The sequence below is a fragment of the Thalassophryne amazonica genome, chromosome 19 (genome assembly GCF_902500255.1).
Source record: "Thalassophryne amazonica chromosome 19, fThaAma1.1, whole genome shotgun sequence".
NCBI classification, from domain to species: Eukaryota; Metazoa; Chordata; class Actinopteri; order Batrachoidiformes; family Batrachoididae; genus Thalassophryne; species Thalassophryne amazonica.
Genome location: NC_047121.1, coordinates 35,359,083 through 35,382,969, shown reverse-complemented (window position 1 = coordinate 35,382,969; position 23,887 = coordinate 35,359,083). Strand labels below are relative to the sequence as shown.

The window sequence follows — 23,887 nt, the reverse complement described above, 5'->3', positions numbered from 1 at the left end:
AGGATCATCAGTTCAAAACCGAACCTGACTGGAAAATCACTAAGGGCCCTTGGGCAAGGTCCTTAATCCCCTAGTTGCTCCCAGTGTGTATTGAGCACCTTGCATGGCAGCACACTGGCATCGGGATGTGACTGTATGAATGGGTGGATGTGAGGCATAATTATAATGCACTTTGAGCATCTGATGCAGATGGAAAAGCATGATATAAATGCAGTCCATTTTAGTTGGAACAACAGTTGGAATAACAAATAGCAAACTGCAAATTGCAGTGATGCTAGTTGATAAAAGAAATATAAGACTATCGAATGAAGATAGAATAGGCCCTGTCTCAATGCACATAGTCTTTGTTTATGTAGTTATTATAATTATTATTATAATTATTAATTATTATTATTAGTAGTAGTAGTATGTTTCAGCCTGTAAGTATTTGGGAATAATAGCCTTTTTCTGGTGTAGAAAATGACTCTGCACATGCTTCCATTATCATTGATTTTTTTACTTTACATTTGCACAAAATTAAATCTACAAAAATACCAAAGAAAAAGTAAAACGGATGAGATTGTTAGCAAAATTAGAGCCACACAACCAAAATACTATAGAAAATCAGGCCATCAGATCAGTTTATAAACACTCAAATAAGTCAGTACCCATGCTTTGTGTCATCTGGTCAGTCCTCCACAACTACAACTGGACGTTCTGCAAATAAATAAATAAATACATAATTCAGAAATGCTTTGCACTTGCCCAATAAACTACATCCAGTTCTTATTTTCAAAACCTTTCATCTCAACTTAAAATCTCATGTTTACTGCATCATTTCAGATTGATTTCCAAACTCATCTTAAAAAACTGCTCAGATGTGTGTATCCTCCAGATAAAAACTAACGGGGATAATCTGTGGGAGATTTTTAACAGTCTTCCATCAGTTATTTTTTTACAAGATCACACTTCACCTCCATTAAAAAAGTTACTAATGAAGCAGATTGAGAGATGGAAAAATATAACAATAGATCAGGTAACATTCAACCATATGAGCATAAAAAAAGTTTCAGAGAACACTGCTGGTTTTTATAAATCAAAATTCATGCTTTTATTGTTTATTAAGTAATGAGATCTTGTTCTTTAGTAACTGGATGCCAGATGGGTTCTTTCATAAAGTGAAACACAGTGAGCTCTCAGTGAACAGGTGTGAAGGACGGGGAGAGGTGCCGCAGCTTTTGGGAGGAAAATTAATTAAGACAGAAAAGGCATATGAAGCTGGAGAGAGTGCATAAAAAAACATAGTATTTTGACAAGGATGAAAAAAAGAGATTTATATGCTACAAAGGAGCTGCAAAAATAAGATGAATGTATGGCTGCTGGTTCACTGCTGAACTAAAAAGAAAAAACAAACAAACAATGACAAAATGCGCATCCTGCTTTTAGCTTGCATTACACTGAACTGATAGGGTGTGTTTGAACAGCTTATTTATATATTAAAATATCAGTGTTGTTGTCCAGTTGATTCATTTTTGTAGTATTAAAAGAAGAAACCAACTGCACTGGAACAGTTCTCCTCCTTGAGCAGAATCTAAGTGGCTGTGTTTTAGGCCTGTCCTAATTGAATCCTGAGTCGTGAATACAGAAATGGGCAGTCTTTCCATGGAAACAAGGTTTCTTTGAAGCCATTTTCTGCAGCTCTCCATCCTTTTAAAGCACCCTCACACATGGGCAAAGAGGAGTGGAGCTCTGCTGCCAGAGAACAATCACCCTATTATTCCTTTGTAATATCTAACATCATGCCACATACACCTTAACGCCACCCCAAATTTAGAAATAGTTACTGCATAACATGCTACTGCTTGCAGCAATTAACCATCTCCTGCAATGCTTTTCTACTACAAATGTGTTGTGGAAAATCAAACGCGCCTTTGACCTAAATGTTTTCTGGTGTGTGGACAGGCTATGAAAGTCTGGAGGACAACTACGTTCAAGACAGCAAGATGGGCTTTGTCATAAACGCCATTTATGCCATGGCTCATGGATTGCATGATATGCAGACTCACCTCTGTCCCGGTCATGTGGGCCTCTGTGATGCCATGAAGCCAGTTGATGGCAGCCACCTGCTGGACTTTCTTCTCAAGACTTCCTTCACTGGTGTTTCTGGAGAGGAAGTATGGTTTGACGAAAACGGAGATTCCCCTGGGAGGTAAAACACTCTATAGACATCTCAAAGAGCTGCTTCAAAAATAACAATAATAATAAGTTAAAATTCTCAGGACGCATATTTTTCTTAACCTTTGACCAAACTACTTCAGACTTCTTGGTTGTTGAGATGTTACCCCCCAACCCCCCCCCCCCCCCCCCCCAAAAAAAAAAATAAATAAAGGTTTTTCAGACCTTGTTTTCCTTGACTTTGACCTTTACCCAAACTACTCTGAAACGTAATCACATCTGTGTATCTATCAAATATAATATAAAATATATAATTGGCTTCTTGGTTGTTAAGATATATATATATATATATATATATATACATACATATATATATATACATATATATATATATATATATATATATATATATACACACACACACACACACACACACACACACACACACACACACACACAATACCCTGCTTTCGTCGCTTTGATGATGCGCAGAATAATTAATCTAAGGCCTTCAATTGTTGCATTCATAAAGTCCATAACGCTCTAAACTGCACAGTGTAAAGAAGTCAACAACTGTTTTATATTTTATTTTGTGATATTATATTATGTTATTATATTTTTTTAGATTATGTTAAAATATTGACTTCCTGTCCCCAGAGTCAACATTATGACCAAGCTTTTAACCAACTTTGTGTGGATGTGCCCCAAGACTGGTCATGCTTGCATGGATTTTTGGTCCTAGGTGTCACTCAATTGATAATTTCTACATAAACAGCAGATTAAATTAAAAAATATGTTTTGCAGAGCACCATTTAGAGAAAATTTTACTTCCCTGGTGTATGTAAGATCAACTGAAAACGTGGTGATGGATTGTGAGAGTCTTGGTATTGCACAATGGATTTCCTATTTCAAACCAGATCAAGGAAGAATAAAGCTCAGTATTTCTGCACCTGTATAAAATCACTTTCATCAGGAAACCATCAATGTCTCTGTGAATAAAAGATATTCGCTTCACAAAAACTCTCTTTTTGATTTATACAGTAGGTAGATAGTGTGTCATCTTTTCATTTTTGCCTGTTTGTCTTCAATCAGGTATGAGATTATGAATTTCCAGCATGCACAGCCAGGTGTCTATGATTACATCAACATTGGCTCTTGGCATGAAGGTCTACTCAGTATTGATGATGCAATGTTACAGATGAATCGCAGCGACATGGTCCGCTCTGTCTGCAGTGAACCCTGCTCCAAAGGAGAGATCAAGGTAACAATATATGTCCTACTCAGACTACATTTTAACCGTATATGTTGTCATTGAGGTTCTATAGATACTGTATGAATTTGGGATTTAATTCAAATGAGTGGTTGGATTTGCAGCACAAAGTGCGCAATGAAAACACAATGCATACAAATAAGGTAGAAACTTGCCAGAAATAAATAAGAAGAGGAAATGATACAAGCAGACAACAAAATGTGAATTGAAACCAAAAGTCTCAGGCAGAAGCTCAGGAACCTGGCAACAGGCAAGGCCAGTCATCAGGTGGGTGACTCAGATGCTGAAACATGGCAGGACTGGCAATTATAGGAGGTTGGTCAGGTCACTGTAAGAAGGCCTGACTGACTGAACTTTGCCTTGGAACTGGAACCAACAGGCTGGGCATGTTAGCCAACACATACACACAAGGAGCCAGCTACAGCAGAAACCACCTTCTAGCATTCACTGCCTGACACACACCCTCGAAACAGGAGGCTGAGGCAGATACCTTCAAGACACAGCAAACAGAGTTTACAGGTGGGAGAGAAACCTTAGAGCAACCACTCACTGTCAATGGAGCAGGCACTTGGCACGGAACTTAACCTTAGTCATGAACTACAATTTGCCTCGCCATGTGGTTTGGAACCTGAATTCAAATCTGGACATCAAATGAGACTAGATCAAGAACAAGAATTTGGAAGAATCCCAGAGCATTCTCTGGGCAGATGAGTTCCAGCTGTTCAGCAATGAAAATGTACTTAGCACCTGGGACAGGACTAGAAGAGTCAGACTTTTTGGATGGAAGAGCCAACCTCTTAGAAAGCACTCCAGCACTGAAGCAGAAATGGACTTGGGCTTGAAAAGATTGGGTATAGTGCTGAAGAAGTGGTGACTGCCTATTGGAGCAGATACCTGTGCTGGATTGAGAACTTCTGAGTCCATCTGCACTGGAGGATTGCAAGATAGGGGCTTCTGACAACAGCCAGGTCTGGACCATTGAAGCAAAAGTGACTTGAGATTGTATATCCACAAACCTTGAGACCTAACTGAGAGCAGAACAGGGCAAGAACAGGGAAGAGGCTATCCCAAGAGAGAACAGACCACTGGTTAACCAGGACTGAATCATCAAAAGATGCAATTAAGTATTTGGCCAAAGAAGCAGGGTATGAATAGGGGACGGATGGAAAAAAATGGAAAATGCCTCACAAATAAGCAGGACTCTGTTGAAAGGTTTGAATTGTACAATGACAACGTGGTCTTTTAGATAATGTTCAATAATGTATACAAACAAACAAAGCTGTTAATCAAGTTTGAAATATTGTCAGGAAAAATATGACAGGAAACTAAAAAACAAGGAGTGGAAGGGTTACAACAAAACACAGAAGCACTGACAGGGAAATGCTGGAGACAAAAGTTCTACAAGGTTGAGGGCGAGTTACCTCTCAGATGTATACAAGAATCTGGTGAGGATGGAGTGAAGAGCCAGGGTTGAAATACTGTGAGGGTGATTAGTTGCAAGTGTTGCAGCTGCCACAGGTGTGTCCAGTAATTAGCTCCACTGGTAAAACAAGAAGGGGAGGAAGAGAGAGAGCACAGCAACATCTACCAAGTCTTTGCACAATAACCACCAGTGTAATTCTCTTTATCGCATCAGGTAGCAAGATTAGCATTGTTTAGATGTTTTGCAAAACAAAAGTTAAATGCAATCTCTAAGTGTTTAATCCAAGGAAGCTAGGAATTCCCAGTTGCTTTGTAGTGACACTTTTTACACCTTGGCATGATTTTGTCTTCTTGACTGAGTTTACCTTTACTTTTATGAACAAATTATAGCACGTTTACTCCCAGAGAGTGGGCGACAGTCTTATTGACTGTGAGTGGGTAAATTGTTGGAAAGAAATTCCGCATTATTTTTTATTTTTGTCAATTAGGTGATAAGGAAGGGCGAAGTGAGTTGCTGTTGGATCTGCACCGCCTGCAAGGACAATGAGTACGTGCAGGATGAGTTCACGTGCAAGGCCTGTGAGCTGGGCTGGTGGCCTGACAAGGATCTGGAAGGTATGCTTGGCACTCTCCACCGCTCAGAGAACATACACCAGTACTGCCAGGGGACTTAAATTGGCATTTTGAGTCCGGGCCAAATGGTTACAGGCCAAGTTCCTGACTTAGAGATAGGCATTGTGTGATTCAAGCTTTCAGAGATAACAGGGCACCTGCTGTTATTTGAGGCTCTAAAAGTTTTGGGTGCTCTGCCACCTGTTCTCTGTACAGTTTGTCCTTCTTCTTCTTTTTTTTTTCTCAGCGCTATTTCCTAAACCTGTTCTGTCCTATTTTCACCGCTTTCCCCTGACACCAGAGAGCCATTCATCATCTTCAACGTTTTATCCAACTGCAGCCCTGCGACACTTACTACTCCTCTGGTCCACTTTCAGAGGCCTCCTGTGTTGTTCAAAGTCAAAACTCTGTTTGAATACAGTTGTATTGTTTGATTATTAAAAAAACAAACAAAAGAAACAGAAAGGAAACATATTGTTGTGCTTGTGGAATGGAGGAAATTTGGGAACAGAGGGCCACCAACACAACCAACTGTAATGTGCTTATCATATCAAAAAATGAACTACATAAACCTGATATTCAGACCATGTTTCACCATAGAACACATCAATCAAATATGAACTCAGTAGAAAATGCAGTGATTTACTTTGTCCTACACCATCGCCCCCCCCATGCTGGCTGCAGCCCAGCCTCGCCGTGGCTGACTGAAAAAGTGTTTATTTATAGATGAGCTAAAAACCTACTTAAAGACTTCTCTGTATTTTCACAGGCTGAGATATGTTTGATTAATTTTGAATGTTGCCACAATGCAATAAACCCCCCAAAACACAAATGTCCTATTGCGTAATTCCATGCAAAAAAACAAAACAAAACAACAACACCAAAAGGAAAAAAGACCCAACCTGAAAACCTTCATTTCCACACTTACCACAAGATTATAATCAAAGAGTCGATACTGAAAATGTCAACATTTGATGAGTTGCTTTCAGAGTACGCTGGATGTGTATGGTAATTTCATGTTTTCCCTTTTCAGGCTGTGAGCCAATACCCCTACGGTACTTGGAGTGGAGCAATCCAGAATCCATTATCCAGGTTGTTTTCTCCTGCATGGGCATCCTGGTCACATCATTTGTTGCCTTTGTCTTTGTCTTGTACCGTGACACGCCCGTGGTCAAATCCTCAAGCCGGGAGCTCTGCTACATCATCTTAGCAGGAATCTTCCTGGGCTATCTCTGCCCGTTCACCCTCATTGCCCGCCCCACTGTGGTCTCCTGCTACCTTCAGAGACTTCTTGTCGGACTCTCAGCTGCCATGTGCTACTCCGCTCTCGTAACAAAAACCAACCGCATCGCCCGCATCCTGGCGGGCAGTAAAAAGAAGATTTGCACCCGGAAGCCAAGGTTCATGAGCGCTTGGGCTCAGGTGGTTATCGCCTTCATCCTGATTAGTTTCCAGCTCACACTGGAGGTCACCCTCATCATCATGGAGCCTCCTGAACCTATAAAATCCTACCCTAGCATCAGAGAGGTCTTCCTCATCTGCAACACCAGCAACCTGGGTGTTGTGGCACCGCTGGGCTACAACGGTTTGCTCATCATGAGTTGCACCTATTACGCCTTCAAGACGCGAAACGTCCCAGCGAATTTCAATGAAGCTAAATACATTGCCTTTACCATGTACACCACATGCATAATTTGGTTGGCGTTCGTGCCAATCTATTTTGGCAGCAACTACAAAATCATCACCACATCCTTCTCCGTGAGTCTCAGTGTGACTGTGGCTTTGGGCTGTATGTTCACGCCAAAGATGTACATCATCATTGCCAAACCGGAGAGAAACGTGCGCAGCGCATTCACCACATCTGATGCTATTCGCATGCACGTCGGCGATGGCAAAATTGCTTGCCGAAGCAACAGCCTACTCACTATGTTCAAAAGGAAGAAGAACAGTGGAAATGGCAGGTAGGTCCGTAGGGTAATTGAGAGTGTGAGTCCTGCTCCTGAGGCACCTCAGGGATGCTGGTTTTACCTTCTTGTAATTCCCTCTCAGCTGTCAAACTGTATTCACTTTTCAAAGGGGCACCTGTTGTAAATTATGTCACCCAGCCATTTTACCCTTTGTTCTGTCAGAGTTAAAACAAGCATCTCTGTTGGCTAAGGGATGGGATCATAAGAACAGAACATGACTTAGAACATTAAATATTGTTTGTTTATTGGAATTGATGTAATTTGACAAATGCTGTCTCTGTTTTTCTGGGTTCCTGCGAAGTAACAGTTGTCTTCATTTTGTTCATAGTTCTAATGGAAAGTCTGTGTCATGGTCTGAACCAGGTGCAAGACATCCTCCAAAAGGGGATCACATGTGGCACAGATTGTCAGTTCATGTGAAGAAACAGGAATCAGGTTCCAATCAGTTGGCTGTCATCAAACCCTTAACTAACACATTCCAAAGCACAGGCCTGGATTTCTCAAACCTCAGCACTAAGACTTTGTACAATGTGACTGAGGAGGATGAGGATGAACCTGTCAGGTACAACCCCCCTGTAACACCCCCAATGATGGCCCACAGGCAAATGCCAATGGGTGGGTTTATGAAAGATGTGGATGAGGAGGTGAGGCGCTATACAGCCGAGCACCTGCAACAAAATAGCACCATCGTGGATCGCCTCCATGAGGGGACAGTGACGGGTAAATTCCATAGTGACGTCTCTGAGGTAGGCGACATGATTATTATGTCCGACACCATGAGCAGCGGCATGTCTGTGTACCACCAGGCTCACCTCATCCAGCAGGACCCAGTCCTGCCTGTGCAGCTCAACCTATTCAATGAGGAGCCCATCTCCTCCTTCGAGGACGACGAGGAGATAGAGAATGAGCAATTTAGCCTTCTTCATGGGTACATGTACAACAGTTCCCAGATTCATGAGGAGGAGGAACTAGTTGAGGCTAAAGTAGCCATGGGGGACTCTCTGGCTTTGATGCCTCCCTCTCCTTTCCGAGATTGCAGCGGTCCACCGGTCAGCCTGTTCCCCGACTCACCCATGTCTGAATCGATTTTGTGCACTTCTCCAAATGTGACATACGCCTCTGTCATCTTCAGAGACTACAAGCAGAGCTCCTCGACTCTGTGAGGGCACGTTAAATACTATGAGCTGTAAACTATTTTCACACTGATAACGACTTGTGTTGATGAATATATAAAGGAACAAAAAACCATCCTGTAGTTTGACACAAACCATTTTTCTCTCTGTAGTTTTTACGTGATAAAGGTAAGGAACAAGGCGTCACTTTTTAGAATGATTTTCAATGTTGTCTACAATAGTGAAAGAACCAACCAATTATAATCATATGTTTCTATATTCAAATTAAAGCTAAATAAACACTTTGTACTTATGTATGAGCCAACTGTCTACATTTACAAATTATCCTGTGAATAGAATTCATTTGATTCATACAAAACAAAGACCCAAATCTGTCAACTCATCTGCTTAATGGCAAGTATTTTGTAATGTCAAACAATCCAATTTGTCAGCACCATTTTTAGAAGATGTACCTGATATTACACATTGTGTAGTGTGTATGTACTTTATCAGAGAGGCTTGGGCTGACAGTGCATCCGAGTTATGCTTGAGGAAATATAAAGCCAACATAATTACTTGTTGGAGAAAACAAACTTGAACTTTTGAATTTTGGATTGATGTAATACTGCAATGTGAGTGTACTGACTGTATTATGAATGTAGCAGAGTATGGGTTCAAGTGCTACAGGTTCCTTTTGTATGTTTATCACATTTGTGTGGTTTTCAAATGTATGTTAAAGAACCTCAAAATTTCTGTCTTTTATAATTATACATTTGATTTCATAATTTAATAATTGTATGAACTGTTCTCAAATATAATTGACCTATTTATTAGTCTGTGAATGTATGAAATGTGTTTATATTTTGGTATTCAGATAGTATTTACATGAATTACAGTAATAGAAATATCTCATTACCTGTATATGCTTTAATTGTGTAACTGGTAGTGAACCTCAACCCACTTTCTTAGATATTAAGACTTTGACAGCCTATCAAACCTGTACAATGTGATAAAGTGCTGCTATTCTGAATAAGCTATTTGTAGTCTTTTGTAGTCTGGTATCTACCTTATGAATTGTGATTGCTACTTTAAACAAGCATTAGTTCTAGAACATTTGAAGTATGTTTATTTGGAGTAAATTTAATATTTTTATGCTTTTGTCTCTTGTTTTTTATTTTTATAAATGGCAGAGTAATATTTTATGTGTTTCTGTGATCTTGATGCATCTTCATTAATAAGTGTTTAAAATCAGAGATCAATGATTTGTGACTTTCGTTTGAGTCCAGAAATGAAAAAAACAAAACAAAACAAAACAAAACAGGAACAACAGAAGAAATGGAGATAGAGAGAGACAATTGAAACTGTGGGCTGATTTCTTACTTCAAACACCTACAAGTTATTGAAGTAAATTAGACCCAATGAGCTCAGATTTATGTATTTATTTTAATTTTTTGTGTCAGTCAGTCTACAGCAAGGAAAAGCTAGTGGCATGTCAGGAAATGCTATGACATTAAACACAGACAAAGTGCTCAGAGGTGTTGTCAGTGGGGAGTTTGGTGCAGAGAAAAGAAGCACAGACTGTAACAAAGCATCCAGCTGATTTTGTTTCTAAAAATGAAAAATGTTAGTGCTGCTGCAGTTTTTGGATAATATGAAATAATAGTGCAGCAGATAACTGAAACCATCCTGCAAATGGTGATTCAGGACAAATACTCCTTAGACATTACTCTTTTGAAAAAACAGAGTGACCATTTGAATTTTCCTTAGGCAGCCAGGTAGGGGTCAAAATTAAAAGATGCTCAAGTCATATTGAAAACTACACCACATTATTTGTCTGAGCATAAAGATTCCAATAAGGTAAAGTTTGGACTGTCTGTGACTGAATGTTATAGAGTTATGGGGTAAAACAGAAAAAATGGTGACAAAGGTCAATTTCAGTTTGTGCAGGGCTCAAAAGTTAAAGTTGCTCCAATTTTGGTGAAACCGGGTGCAAATTATTGGTTGAACTAATGGGATTAATAAATGGAATAGTTTTGACTGTGTTGAATGTTTGGTCTGCAAAGTAAAGGTCAAACAATGTCGATGTCCATTGGATTCTATGACATGTGACATATCTTAATCCGTAACATGATAACTAAGCATGACACATGGTGCAAACTATTCCTTTTAAAAACCCTATTAACTCAACAGGGACAGGCACCCAATCAACAGATTACACATGTAGGAGGCCATTAGGTGCTGCAACCTAATGGATGACCTCCAGCACAAAAACCATGATCTGACAGAGCAAATGTGGCACAAAGTGCCTGTGTCACAGAGGAAATTTTGTTCAGCCAGGACAAGGAATTTAAGTATTTTCAGACGTCACTTCCAAATTCAGGCTTTATGTATAGATACATTTTCTTCAGACTGTGATGATGAATCTCACTGAAACAAACAGGCAAGACTTTATATTTACTCCATGTGTGAATGGTTTTAATATTTGATAACAGCATGTTTATCACACTACTAACTTACAGTACTCTAACTGTATTCAAGAAGGAAAGAAGATTTATTGTAAAAAATATTGTCAGTCCCTCACAGGTGCTGTGTTCATTTTTCAGATTTGAAATGTATGTACCTGTTTCTAAGAAAAAAAAAAATCACAAGTAAAAAAATCTGTGTCCTCATCACTTTTTCTGATGTCAAGGATGGTAAACTAACTTTTTTTAATGGGACCTTATCAGTCGATTATGACCAAATAGCTGGCAATAAAAAAAACAGTTTATCATCTCTGCCTGTATGCGAAATCAGCCTGCATTAATTTTATTAGTATTTTTTTATAATTACCATTGTGTTCTGAACTCTGCCAATATTGTCAATGTTATCAGAGTGAAGGTCTTCCTCCAAGGTTATGTCTCCCTTATTGTCATCTAAATAAGGCTCAAAACAATAAGCCTGTAGCCCCCACAGATTCTTTAGAGACATCTTTAGAATCACCTTCAGACTGGACTTCATAAAACAGCTCCACAATACAAAAATAATCATCTGAAAACACGTCGACCTCTGACATGTTTTTAATTGATTTGGGCTTGAATCAGCTGGTCAGAAAATTAATGAATAAATAATCATGTGCCTTACATACATGGGTTCACAACACACATACACTATAGCACATGCTTAGAAAATGTCCCTGAATTAAACCATTCATCGTGTGTGTGTGTGCATATTAAACCAAGTCCTTTGAAATCTGTGCCCTCATTTAAGCTCCAAATAAATTTGGGACAGTACAGCTCATTAATGCATCTACCATCAAGATCAGGCTCTTAATGTTGAAATGTTAAATACCAAATATATGAAGCTGTGATTTGACTCCAAATACTGTGTCATAACTTTCGTATCTGCAAACTGCAGCCAACACTGTACCTATTTCACTGACATTATCTTAGCTAATTTTGATCCTGAACAGTGTCCATGGAAACAAACATACTATTTTACTTGAGAAACAGTCGTGTCTCGCTTTTTGGATGCATTTAGACAGTAGTTTGGTTTGATGTGACAATTTAATGCAAATTTTAAAAATGAATAACTAAGCCTAAGCTTTATTTTCAGTTCAATAATTCAATAAATGTAATCTATCAAATATCAAAAGTCAACTATAAACGAGTGAATCCTAACTGTGGAATTCAGGAATTTTGGCATTATTTCCAGTGTCAAGGCCAAGAGATGGTTTTATAAATATTTTTCCGTTGTGTTCTGTAACAGAGAGCAGCAGCAGTATTTTGTATTACAAACACCTCCACCTTGGAGGCTGTCTCAGAATAGAAGCAGAATCTAGTTAACACGTCTTTCTGGTCAGTATTTGTCCAATCCCTGCTGTCCTGCTGGCTAACAAATTCAACATGACAGAAGGGGATGTAGCTTTGTCCTCTCTGGACAATTTATGCAAATAAAACTGCTTCCTGAGCTTTATTGAGACATGTGTCACAACATGTAAGACACAACATGAACCAAATTGAAAAAAAAAAAAAATTATAAGTGAATAAATAAAATAAGCAAGTAAAGCACTGCACATTTTTGCTGAGAGGGTATGCACCGTGTTCTTGGTCAAATTCCTGGCTTTGTTTATGTATGAGGATCTGGCCTAGAATCTCTGTGAATATAATCCTGAAGCTGAGTTTACTAATTGGGTCGTTTTGATGACAACATACATAGAGGAGTTATAATGCCCCTTGTTGTGACAATGTTCACCTGATGTGGAGACAGTCCCCGCCAGAGCCGGCAATGTGTTGCTGCTGTTCTGTGGCCAAGAAAACCTGCATGAAAATTATATGGTGCAAACCAGAATTATTAAGAACAATAAGGTTTCCAACATCCTGTCAGAATTCTGCCTGCCTCATTGAAGGAGCTGTGAACTGACTCATCCTGAGCCCCGTAAATGCAGCATTCTATGCACACCTGTTACTAATCAGCTCTGTCACTATTTAAGCAGGAACTCATGCCATATCAGGTGGTTGGATTATTTCTAATATTTAAAAAAAAACTTCCAATGCATCCACAGTTGAAGACCACAGCTATGTCCCCAAGCTCCACAAGAGGATATCAAGTTTTTTGAGTCACAGCAACACAGAACTTAGAAACTCCAGACATTATTCTTCACTGCTCAAGCCCAGGGCAGTCAGGTAAGGAAGATGCTGCACAAATGACTTCTTTATTTAAATAACTGTCAAGCTAGACAAAGTCCACATTATTCCATCGTCCACTGTCTGTTGTTTAATGCTGCTGCTGGACCTGATTCTCTCTGTCATTCACCATTTTATCTTATGTCTTTCTCCATCTCACTCAGTCAGGAAAGTTACAAACTGGACAGCCATGGAAGGAGGCAATCTCCACCAGATGATTCCATAGACCTGCTACTCATGAACTGTATTTCTGTTTGTAAATATCCTGCTCACTTTCATATTGTACAATAAATATAATCTTTTTTGCCCATATCTGTTTTGCCTCAGCTTGGTCCATGGTCTGATGTCTGGGGTTTATAACATGTCCTTTAAGTGTAACTGCATTGATATTTGTATTTGGAGCTTAATTTGGTTTTAAGGATGTTTAAATGTTATCACTTTGTTGTTGTGTTGAGGATTTTTTTACATGGAGAGCATGTTGAAATGTCTTGCAATGTAAATAACATTATTATTACTGTTGTGTTTATAGCTAAATGGATGAATGAGTACATGCCATCCATTTTAACACAATAAATCAACATCTTCTTATAATTCAACAAATTAAAAGATCATCTAATGAGGCCAAACTGTATCAAAATCTGTAGCACAATGATGTGTCAAATCAGTTTGCTTGTTTAATTTTTCTCATATTGTATATTATAATGCCATGTCTTATAAATCCATGACATCTGGGCAAATTTTTGTGTGTGGCACAATGAATAAGAAAAATACAATTCAATTCCATTTACCTAAATGTAAAAATGTTCAGCTGTATGTTTATGGTTTAACTAACCTAGTGGTTAATGGATGGACTGGTTAATTTATTGACTGACTGCTGACTTTTGCCTTAAATAAATTTTATTAGTTTGTATGCATAAAACATGCATGCATACAGGCAACTAATATGTGATTTTTAGACACTGCATGTGCAGAGTCTCTTCGCACAGCTGGTTCATATATTAAAGTACCAGAGTAAACACATTGTTCTAATTCATGTGCACCATTGTTATAACAATATAAATATGAATGAGGCAGGTACCTTCCTTGTCAAACAAATGGTGCTGCACCACACTTGCTTGTATAATGAAGGGCCCCACTGGGATGGGATCAAAGTGAACCAGGGCGACTGAATCCCACATTGTGCTGTTGGAGACCAAACAATCTGGGAACCAGATCTGCTTTTTCATACCAACTCCCTGCAGAAGCTGTTTCTGTGAGCTGTTACATCCAGTCAATAAGTTTATATTCATATTTTGTCTTCTGCCAGTTCTCTCGTTAATGTGCAGGCTGTGTGGGCTGCTTCATAAACACCTCTGTGGAGACGACTGAGCTGATTCCTCTGAGCCTCCACGGATACAGTGTACACAGGCTAATAACCAGAGCAGTGTGACCCACACATCCTGCTGGGAAAAGTCTGTGACACAGGAATTTCTGGTGACTGACCTGTGATGAGAGGCCAGACGCTGCAGGACGGTCACAGAACTAACAACAGAGAATAGAACGACTGAGATCTATCTTTTGTTTGATGCTCAATCAGATGTCACGCATTAAATGATGTCCTTGTCTATGCAGTCTTAATTGTTGCTTGTCTGTTGTGCAGCTCATGCATACAATTATCTGTTAATCATTCCATGGTGAGATGAGCTGAGAGCTGTGCAGAAGCAATGAATATGGTTAGTAGCAGAAAAAAGCTATCAGCATGACCTGATTTTACTGGAACCAACCCCTTTTTTTGAGGAAATATGAAAATGCACCACACTGATATCACTTCTACAAAGGACTGTGATGCTGTATGATAAACCATATCTATTAACACCAAACCTAATTTATTTATCTAAAAAATAAATAAACATTTATTTACATTTGGAAATGAATAAATTAACATTAACATTTGGAATAATTGTCCTGATAACATTAAATTATTTGGTACCTTAGTTGGCTTTAAAAGCTCTATAAAAATAATATAATTACTGGTTATAGTCTGAAGAATTAGGTTTACTGGTTTTGTTATTGTTATTGTACATTGTGGACTGTTTGTCTGGTTTGCACTTGTTTCTTTGGCATTTGTTGTTTTACACACACACACACACACACACACACACACACACACACACACACACACACACACACACATATATATAATTTTATGTTATAAGGGGTGGGTATTTAGAAGCTTTTGCTTCTACCTACACTCTTTCAGCCACACAGACTGTTATTGTTGAGTCTGTGTGCCAAATAAATAAATTCATTCATTCATAAAAAAAATAAATCAATAAAAATAGAAATAGATGCATTTAAAATAGAACTTTTACATATGTGCACAAAAAGAAAGAAAAACACCTTCTCAGATGTTAATTTTACTTTACATCATTTTTGAGTTATTAATTCTCTGCCAATTTCTTATGGTTTCAAACACATATGATGCCATAAATTGCAACTCAAACCAATTGCTTACTCACTTTGTCCATCTCTGTTACATTCTCCAAACTGCTATATTCACTTCATTTCTTTGGGTCTTTAGTCTATCAAATATTGATGAAAATCACACATCAAATCAAGAATGGAAGATTCAGTCACTGCATGTTTGCACTTAAGAAAATTCAGACCTTTAAAAACACTGGTAAATCACAAGTTAAAAAACATGAAAATGTTTTTAAAATATGACATGTTGATGCTCTTCATGTTCAGTGAACAATAAATAAAGCCTAAGTGTCTAAAACTTTTTTAAAATATAATGTTCTAATAATGATTACTGTTCCTACATAAACCTACGTGTATAAGATATGGGTGGCAACAAGTATAATTGGCGGTAATGGACAGCTGATGACAAACTAAAGAAGAATCACTTTTATTTGTCTGATTATACCATGTTAAAACCTTTTCTGGAAGTATCCATTTTTGTCATGTAAATCTGATTTTATGTTTTAAATAACAGAATAATAATATAATAAATTTTTATAGTGTACCTTTTACAAATGTGGTTGAGGAGTCCAAAGACCCACACAGAATTTATACTACTGTGACATAATGACTCATTGGATGAACTCAATTCAATTATGTGCAGGATTTCCATCTAATAAATGTATGTAGCCCCAACTCAAACATAAGCACATCCATGCAAGATAATTTAATTTAATTTAGTTGGGAGTACATATATTTATTAAATAGAAATCCAATCCAATGAGTCAGGTTTTGTTTTTTTTTTTTGTTTTTTTGTTTTTTGGGGGGGGGGGGGGGTGTACAAATGGCACCAATTTGTTTTTCACTGTTCAATAGTTTTACTTTTCACTGTGAACTTCTGTTGCCAATATAAGTCCACAGTAACTCTGGTGGAAATTTGGAATCTATCTGTGAAATATATGGCATGTTAAACTGCACATGTTTTTTCCTCATAACTGCCGTTCTACACTTCGGTGATCAAGCTGGCTGCAGTGTTTAAAAAATAAAAATAAAATATGCTAACAGTGGATATATGGTCCACATACTCCAGATGTAAATTCAGAAGGCAACAGGGACGCTGACCCCAAGACTTTTTCACAGTGGATGCAAAAGCTGAGCCTCCTAACTTATTGTTCATAAATATGACAGTCAGAATAAGAGCCACACTCTCCACAACAGATCCCATTACTTGTGCATTATTGATATTGGCCTATTTCATCCTCCCTGCAGTGCACATTTTCTCTAACATTCTTTCACATATTCATAATTGCATGAGAATTTCAATTGACTCAAACAAGAGAATAGGGTAAATATAAAAGTACTTATGTACATGTGATTTCTTAGTTTTTATTTTTAATACATTTGAAAAAAAATTCTAAGAAGTTATTCACGTTGTCATTATGGGGTGTTGTGAGTAGGTTTTTTTTATTGAAAAAATGAATTTACTCCATTTTGTAATAAGGCTGTAACATAACAAAATGTGGAAAAAGTGAAGCACTGTGAATACTTTTTGGATGCACTGTATGTGACACACTCAGTGAAGCCCTTGATGTGTCAAACTCATTTTGCGTCAGTCTGATTACTCCTCATGCTTGTGTGTGTGTGTGTGTGTGTGTGTGTGTGTGTGTGTGTGTGTGTGTGTGTGTGTGTGTGTGTGTGTGTGTGTGTGTGTGTGTGTGTGTGTGTGTGTGTGTGTGTGTGTGGAGGGAGAGAGACGACAAATATGAATAAATCTGATCATTTCTTCCAGAACTATTTTTCAAGAGATCAACCAAAGACGATCCATTTGTTGCTGTCCATGGTACTGATGTTTGTCCAGGACGCCAAGGACATCAGCCCTTGAACCGACAGTGTTGATACACTCCGCCATCTAGTGTGCAGAATTTGCATGTACAGTTTAAAATGATTTTTCATTAAAAAAGAAAAGAAATGAACCAAAGCAGCGCTTCCCCAAAGTGTGGGCCGTGAAGATACTGCAGACGAGTCATGAGAAGTCACTCACTCACTCACCTTCAACTGCCCACTCCAGTTAAGAAAAAAAAAAATATTTTAAAAACGTATTTGATGTCACTATTTCGTAATAAAGCTATACTTTTACTTACCAGAAGGCACATGGGGGATGAAAGCCTTGATTTTATCTTGTATGAAAATCTTTCGAAATGCAAAACCGCACTGTGCACAATTTCTCCAATTTTCTTCTCCTTCTTGCGCCATGACTAAGTTTTTGAGAGCTGCCTGTTTGGCACAGATCATACAGTACCATACTGTTTGTATTTCTCAAAAATTAATGCAAATGAAGTCAGACTCATATACAATGACTTAGAAATGTTCATGTATCCATCCTTGACTTGTCTGATGAAGACTGACTGTAAAAGTAATGATTTACTTGTGTTACGTTAAAGGGTGCCAGTGCCAAGGAAGTGAGTTTAAAGAGCATCATTTTAGAAAATTTTATATACAGAAGTAAGATTGTTATTTTTCAACATGATATCATTCCAGCATTTTAGATGTGTAATAGTTCAAAGGTTCAGAAACTTTCAGCCATCACTATAAATATAATTCTGAATAAATGTTTGGTTTAAAGCTGCATTTTAAAGCTGCATCAATTTAAAGGTATAAAATATCAATTTGAGCTATTGACCAGTTCATTTTATGACCATTTTCACTCATGTCCAGTAGATGTCACTAAGGTAATTTCAAGTATTTTCAAACACTGAAGCTTTTATTCAAGAACAGATCGGATTCATTCTGCAAATAATTACACAACCTTTCACAGAGTAGAATTACAAAAACAACAAAAACAAACAAACCATGAAACAGAATATTATTGTGTTCCTAAATTAATATATATGGAACAATATCTACTGAATTCATCCATGCTATTTTTCATTTGTGATTAAAAAAAAATCGTGGTTTGAAGTCAAATTGGCTGTTTTCTCATGTTTTGTATATTCCTTGTTTTCATTTATACTGATGTTAGATTTCAAAATCATTATATATACTGGCAATCTCTCAGGTTAGTTTTGATTTAGACCAGACCAGATTTTCAGGCTCTCCAACTCTCAATGGAGGTAAAATAACCTTGTTTCACTTGCACACACAAAAGACAGGACACTAACCGGCAAACTAAACTTCACAGTGGCTTCAACCAACACATTAACTGTTCTTCCTTAACATCAAGCTGCTGGAGGTCAAAGCAGCATGTAAACTGGGAATACTCCTGCATGGACCCCCAAACATACAGGATCTTTTTTAGAAGTCTCTGATCAAATGTAACTAAATTAAAATGTTTAAAACTACAAACCTAATTTTTTTTACACCCACATACAGTGGTAGTGTACGCACAGGTATACTTTCTGAACCTGTGTGTGCCTCTGTCAAAAATACAACCCCAATTCCAGTGAAGTTGGGACAATGTGTAAAATGTAAATAAAAACAGAATACAATGATTTGCAAATCCTCTTCATCCTATATTCAATTGAATACACCACAAGGACAAGATATTTAATGTTCAAACTAATAGCCTTTATTGTTTTTGTGCAAATATTTGCTCATTTTGAAATGGATGCCTGCAACATGTTTCAAAAAAGCTGGGACAGTGGTATGTTTACCACTGTGTTACATCACGTTTTCTTCTAACAACACTCAATAAGCGTTTGGCAACTGAGGACACTAATTGTTGAAGCTTTGTAGGTGGAATTCTTTCCCATTCTTGCTTGATGTATGACTTCAGTTGTTCAACGGTCCGGGGTCTCCGTTGTCGTATTTTGCGTCTCATAATACGCCACACATTTTCAATGGGCTACAGGTCTGGACTGCAGGCAGGCCAGTCTAGTACCTGCACTCTTTTACTACGAAGCTACGCTGTTGTAACACGTGCAGAATGTGGCTTGGCATTGTCTTGCTGAAATAAGCAGGGACATCCCTGAAAAAGATGTTGCTTGGATGGCAGCATGTGTTGGCCCAAAACCTGCATGTATCTTTCAGCATTGATGGTGCCATCCCAGATGTGTAAGTTGCCCATGCCATTGGCGCTAACACACCCCCACACCCCCATACCATCACAGATGCTGGCTTTTGAACTTTACGCTGGTAACAATCTGGATAGTCTTTTTCCTCTTTTGTCCGGAGGACACGACGTCCATGCTTTCCAAAAACAATTTGAAATGTGGACTCATCAGACCACAGCACACTTTTCCACTTTGCATCTGTCCATTTCAAATGTGCTCGGGCCCAGAGAAGGTGGCGGCGTTTCTGGATGTTGTTGATGTATGGTTTTCACTTTGCATGGTAGAGTAATAACTTGCACTTGTAGATGTAGTGACAAACTGTGTTAACTGACAATGGTTTTCTGAAGTGTTCCTGAGCCCACGCGGGAGGTTCCTTTACACAATTATGTTGGTTTTTAATGCAGTGCCGCCTGAGGGATCGAAGGTCACGGGCATTCAATGTTGGTTTTCGGCCTTGCCGCTTACGTGTAGAAAGTTCTCCAGATTCTCTGAATCTTCTGATTATATTATGGACTGATGGAATCCCTAAATTCCATGCAATTGAATGTTGAGAAACATTGTTCTTCAACTGCTGGACTATTTTTTCACGCAGTTGTTCACAAAGTGGTGATCCTCACCCCATCTTTGCTTGTGAACAGCGGAGCCTTTTGGGGATGCTCCTTTTATACCTAATCATGACACTCACCTGTTTCCAGTTAACCTGTTCACCTGTGGAATGTTCCAAACAGGTGTTCTTTGAGCACTGGTGATTAACACAGTGGTAAGCATACCACTGTCCCAGCTTTTTTGAAACATTTTGCAGGCATCAATTTAAAATGAGCAAATATTTGCACAAAAACAATAAAGTTTAGCAGTTTGAACATTAAATAGCTTGTCTTTGTGGTGTATTTAATTGAATATAGGTTGAAGACGATTTGCAAATCATTTTTTTTATTTTTTTATTTACATTTTACACAATGTCACAGCTTCATTGGAATTGGGGTTGTAGCTCACTTTTGATCTGATTTGGACCAGGATGGGTGGAATGCTTGAGGGTCAACAACGGACAATATGACTGAATTTGAGAAAACTCAAGGTCACAGACTAAGGTCAAAATTTTGGGAGCAAATGCTTATATTATATGGAATTCTGTATAAAAAAAACTGCCTTCAGCTGACCCTAGTTGCTCAGGGTCACCACAGCAGAGACTTACAGTAGGATTTCGTACTGGTTTTATGCTGGATGCAGTTCCTGATGCAACTCAATATCTATTAGGAGGAACACGTGCACAGCCTGTGGTGTTTCAGTATCATTTCCAAGCCGAGTACTAATTAGGACTCAGCTTCTGAGATCTGACAGGATGAGATGTGCACAAAGTGGCATGGCTGCATAGAGAGGATGCTGTATATAATGGCTATTACAAAGTGATTGAAGATACACCCATGGCTATTATTAAAGACCTACATGAAGTTAAATATCACCTTTCTATTGGTCATACAGTGCCCTCCAAAAGTATTGGAACACTTGGTATTTCACACATTTAAATTTGTTTATGTCATTTCAAATAAAAAAATAAAAATTTCTAAAATGATCTTCCTTAACTCAAACTGAAAGCAAATCTCTACAACTTGGTATAAATGAATTAAAATATAAAAGCCTAGATGATGGGTTGCATAAGTAATAGAACGCTTTGGTAAAACACCTGTAAATAATCTGTTTTACTGCCAATTTTCTTCAAACAAATCAGGGGATGGAAACATGAACACACACGCGGGTGTGTGTGTGTAGTTTTTGGAACACTAAGTAAATTACTTTTAATGGGGCTTCTGTTGTTCATTGTGCCACAGTTAAGAGGAATGTGATTGAATCCCAATAATTTATACCACTGTAAGTTGGAGTCCTCATGACAAAGAGAAAAGGACAACACCTGTCAAAAGTGATTTTGTGCAACAAATTTGTCATAAAAACAAACAGGGGTTACATTTCAACTACTGGCCACTGATATGAAGTGATTTTGGTGACTACACCACTGCTACACCTTATCACAATGAGGTTATTGAATATTTAAACAATTAAAAATTATCCATAATTGTACTTTTTTTTAAATGGAGTGCTGTAACATAATCAGCAGGAGACCATTGATGTGTGAAGTGAATTTGGTGTCACTACACCTTGTACCAATGAAGTTATTGAATATTTACAGAATAAAAAATTCTCCACAATTATGCAAAATGTCATTTTTCCAAATAGTGGAGCAGATAAGTATGACTTTTGGCCAGAGTTGTTCACTTGGTGATACAAGCATCAGATTTGGCATGAATGTTCTTCATAAATCAGTGTTTGAGAAAAAGTGCTGGTCACTTGAAAATCCAATATGGTGGCCAGGTAGGGCTCAATGAAGAATTACACAGGGGTCAAAATTTAAAAATGCTCCAATCATATTGAAAAGTACAACACATTATTTGTCTGATCAGAAATATTCCAAAAAAGTATAGTTTGGACTATCTATGATTGAATGTTATGGAGTTATGAGGTAAAAACAGCAAAAATGGTGACAAAGGTCAGTTTCAGTTTGTACAGGGGTCAAAAGTTAAAGCTGCTCCAATTTTTGTAAAATGTAATGCAAATTACTGGTTGAGTTAATAGGGGTTTAAAAAGGAATCGTTTGCACCATGTGTCATGCTCAGTTGTCACGTTACAGGGTAACATATGTCATATGCCATAGAATCCAATGTACGTCAACATTGTTTGACATTTACTCTGCAAACAAAGCATTCAACACAGTCAAAACCATTCCATTTATTAATCCTATTAGTTCAACAAATAATTTGCACCACTTTCTACCAAAATTGGAGCAACTACAACTTTTGACTCCTGTGCAAACTGAAACTGACCTTTCTTACCATTCTTTCTGTTTTTATCCCATAACTCAATAACATTCAGTCATAGATAGTCCAAACTATACCTTTTTGGAATCTTTGTGATCAGACACATCATTTGGTATAGCTTTCAATATGATTGGAGCATTTTTTTAATTTTGACCCCTGTGTCATTCTTCATTGACCCCTACCTGGCCATCATATTGGAGTTTCACGTGGCCAGCACTTATTTCTCAAACACTGATTTATGAAGAACCTTCATGCCAAATCTGGTGCTTGTATCACCATGTGAAGGACTGTTTCAGTTATCTGCTGCACTAAAGGTGAGCACTGTAGTCTTACCAGCAGGTGGCCATTGTTGTGTGACGTGAATTTAGTGACGCTACACCTTATATCAATAAAGTTACTGAATATTTTTCTGGTGTCTCTTTTCGTTTTGCACTTTGTAGACAGTCCCTAAGCAACTGCACATTCAGATCAATGTCCTTTGTCCAGCTCAGAGGACAGTTCAGTTGGGCAAAATGAGGTTGTAGCTCATTGTTTATCTTTCTGGGGTTATAAACTAGTGTTGTTTGTTTTTCTGTAGTGTGTCTGTTATGATTTATTGAGCCGAACTTCGAATACTGTAGTGCAGTAATAAAAATTTCTTAGAATTTCGAAATTCTAATTTTGCTACAGGCTTCACATAACTGTTTTACGATTAGTGTCTCTTTCTTACATACTTTTATTGTTGTGATTGTATTGTTACTTTTACCTATTATTATTATTATTAGTAGTAGTAGTAGTAGCAGTAGTAGTAGTAGTAGTAGTAGCAGTAGTAGCAGTAGTAGTAGTAGTAGTAGTAGTGCTGTTGTAAAATGTATTCGTCGTCCAGTTTGGTAACTTTTTAAAAGCAAAAACCACTGTTTAACCACTACGACGGCGTTTTAGGGCTACATAGATTTTTTTTTTTTAGACTTCAAGAGTAAGTCGTAATATTACGAGAATAAAGTCGGAATATTACGAGAATAAATTCGTAATTTTACGAGAATAAAGTCGTAATATTACGAGAATAAAGTCATAATATAATTAATATTATGACTTTTTCTCGTAAAATTACGACTTTGTTCTCCTAATATTACGACTTTTTTCTCGTAATATTACAACTTTATTCTGGAAGTCCAAAAAAAAAAAAAAAAAAAAATTCAATGTGGCGAAAAAACTCCGTCGTAAACCACTTACCAGTTTTGCTAATATCTATCACAGAATTTCCCTCGGGTTGGTCATTGAATGTAACGGGTCACAAAATAGGGTGTAACACTAGTCCTACATCCGGGTGTGCACAGAGCGCAGACTCAATCTCC

General features: G+C 37.8%; 1 protein-coding gene across 4 annotated transcripts in view; it reads left to right on the top strand.

Moving 5' to 3' along the window:
• LOC117532180 (metabotropic glutamate receptor 1-like) overlaps positions 1 to 9,691 on the top strand; it is a 50,980-nt gene extending 41,289 nt beyond the window's left edge. For 3 of the 4 annotated variants that reach the window (XM_034195476.1, XM_034195475.1, XM_034195474.1), the window contains 5 exons: positions 1,942 to 2,188; positions 3,247 to 3,415; positions 5,335 to 5,461; positions 6,492 to 7,419; positions 7,754 to 9,691. In XM_034195476.1, coding sequence (XP_034051367.1) covers positions 1,942 to 2,188; positions 3,247 to 3,415; positions 5,335 to 5,461; positions 6,492 to 7,419; positions 7,754 to 8,588 — 2,306 coding nt within the window. In that variant the 3' untranslated portion in view covers positions 8,589 to 9,691. The remainder of the gene's footprint in view (positions 1 to 1,941; positions 2,189 to 3,246; positions 3,416 to 5,334; positions 5,462 to 6,491; positions 7,420 to 7,753) is intronic. The other variant, XM_034195477.1, reaches the window with a different exon arrangement.
• The last annotated feature ends 14,196 nt before the right edge of the window (positions 9,692 to 23,887 follow it).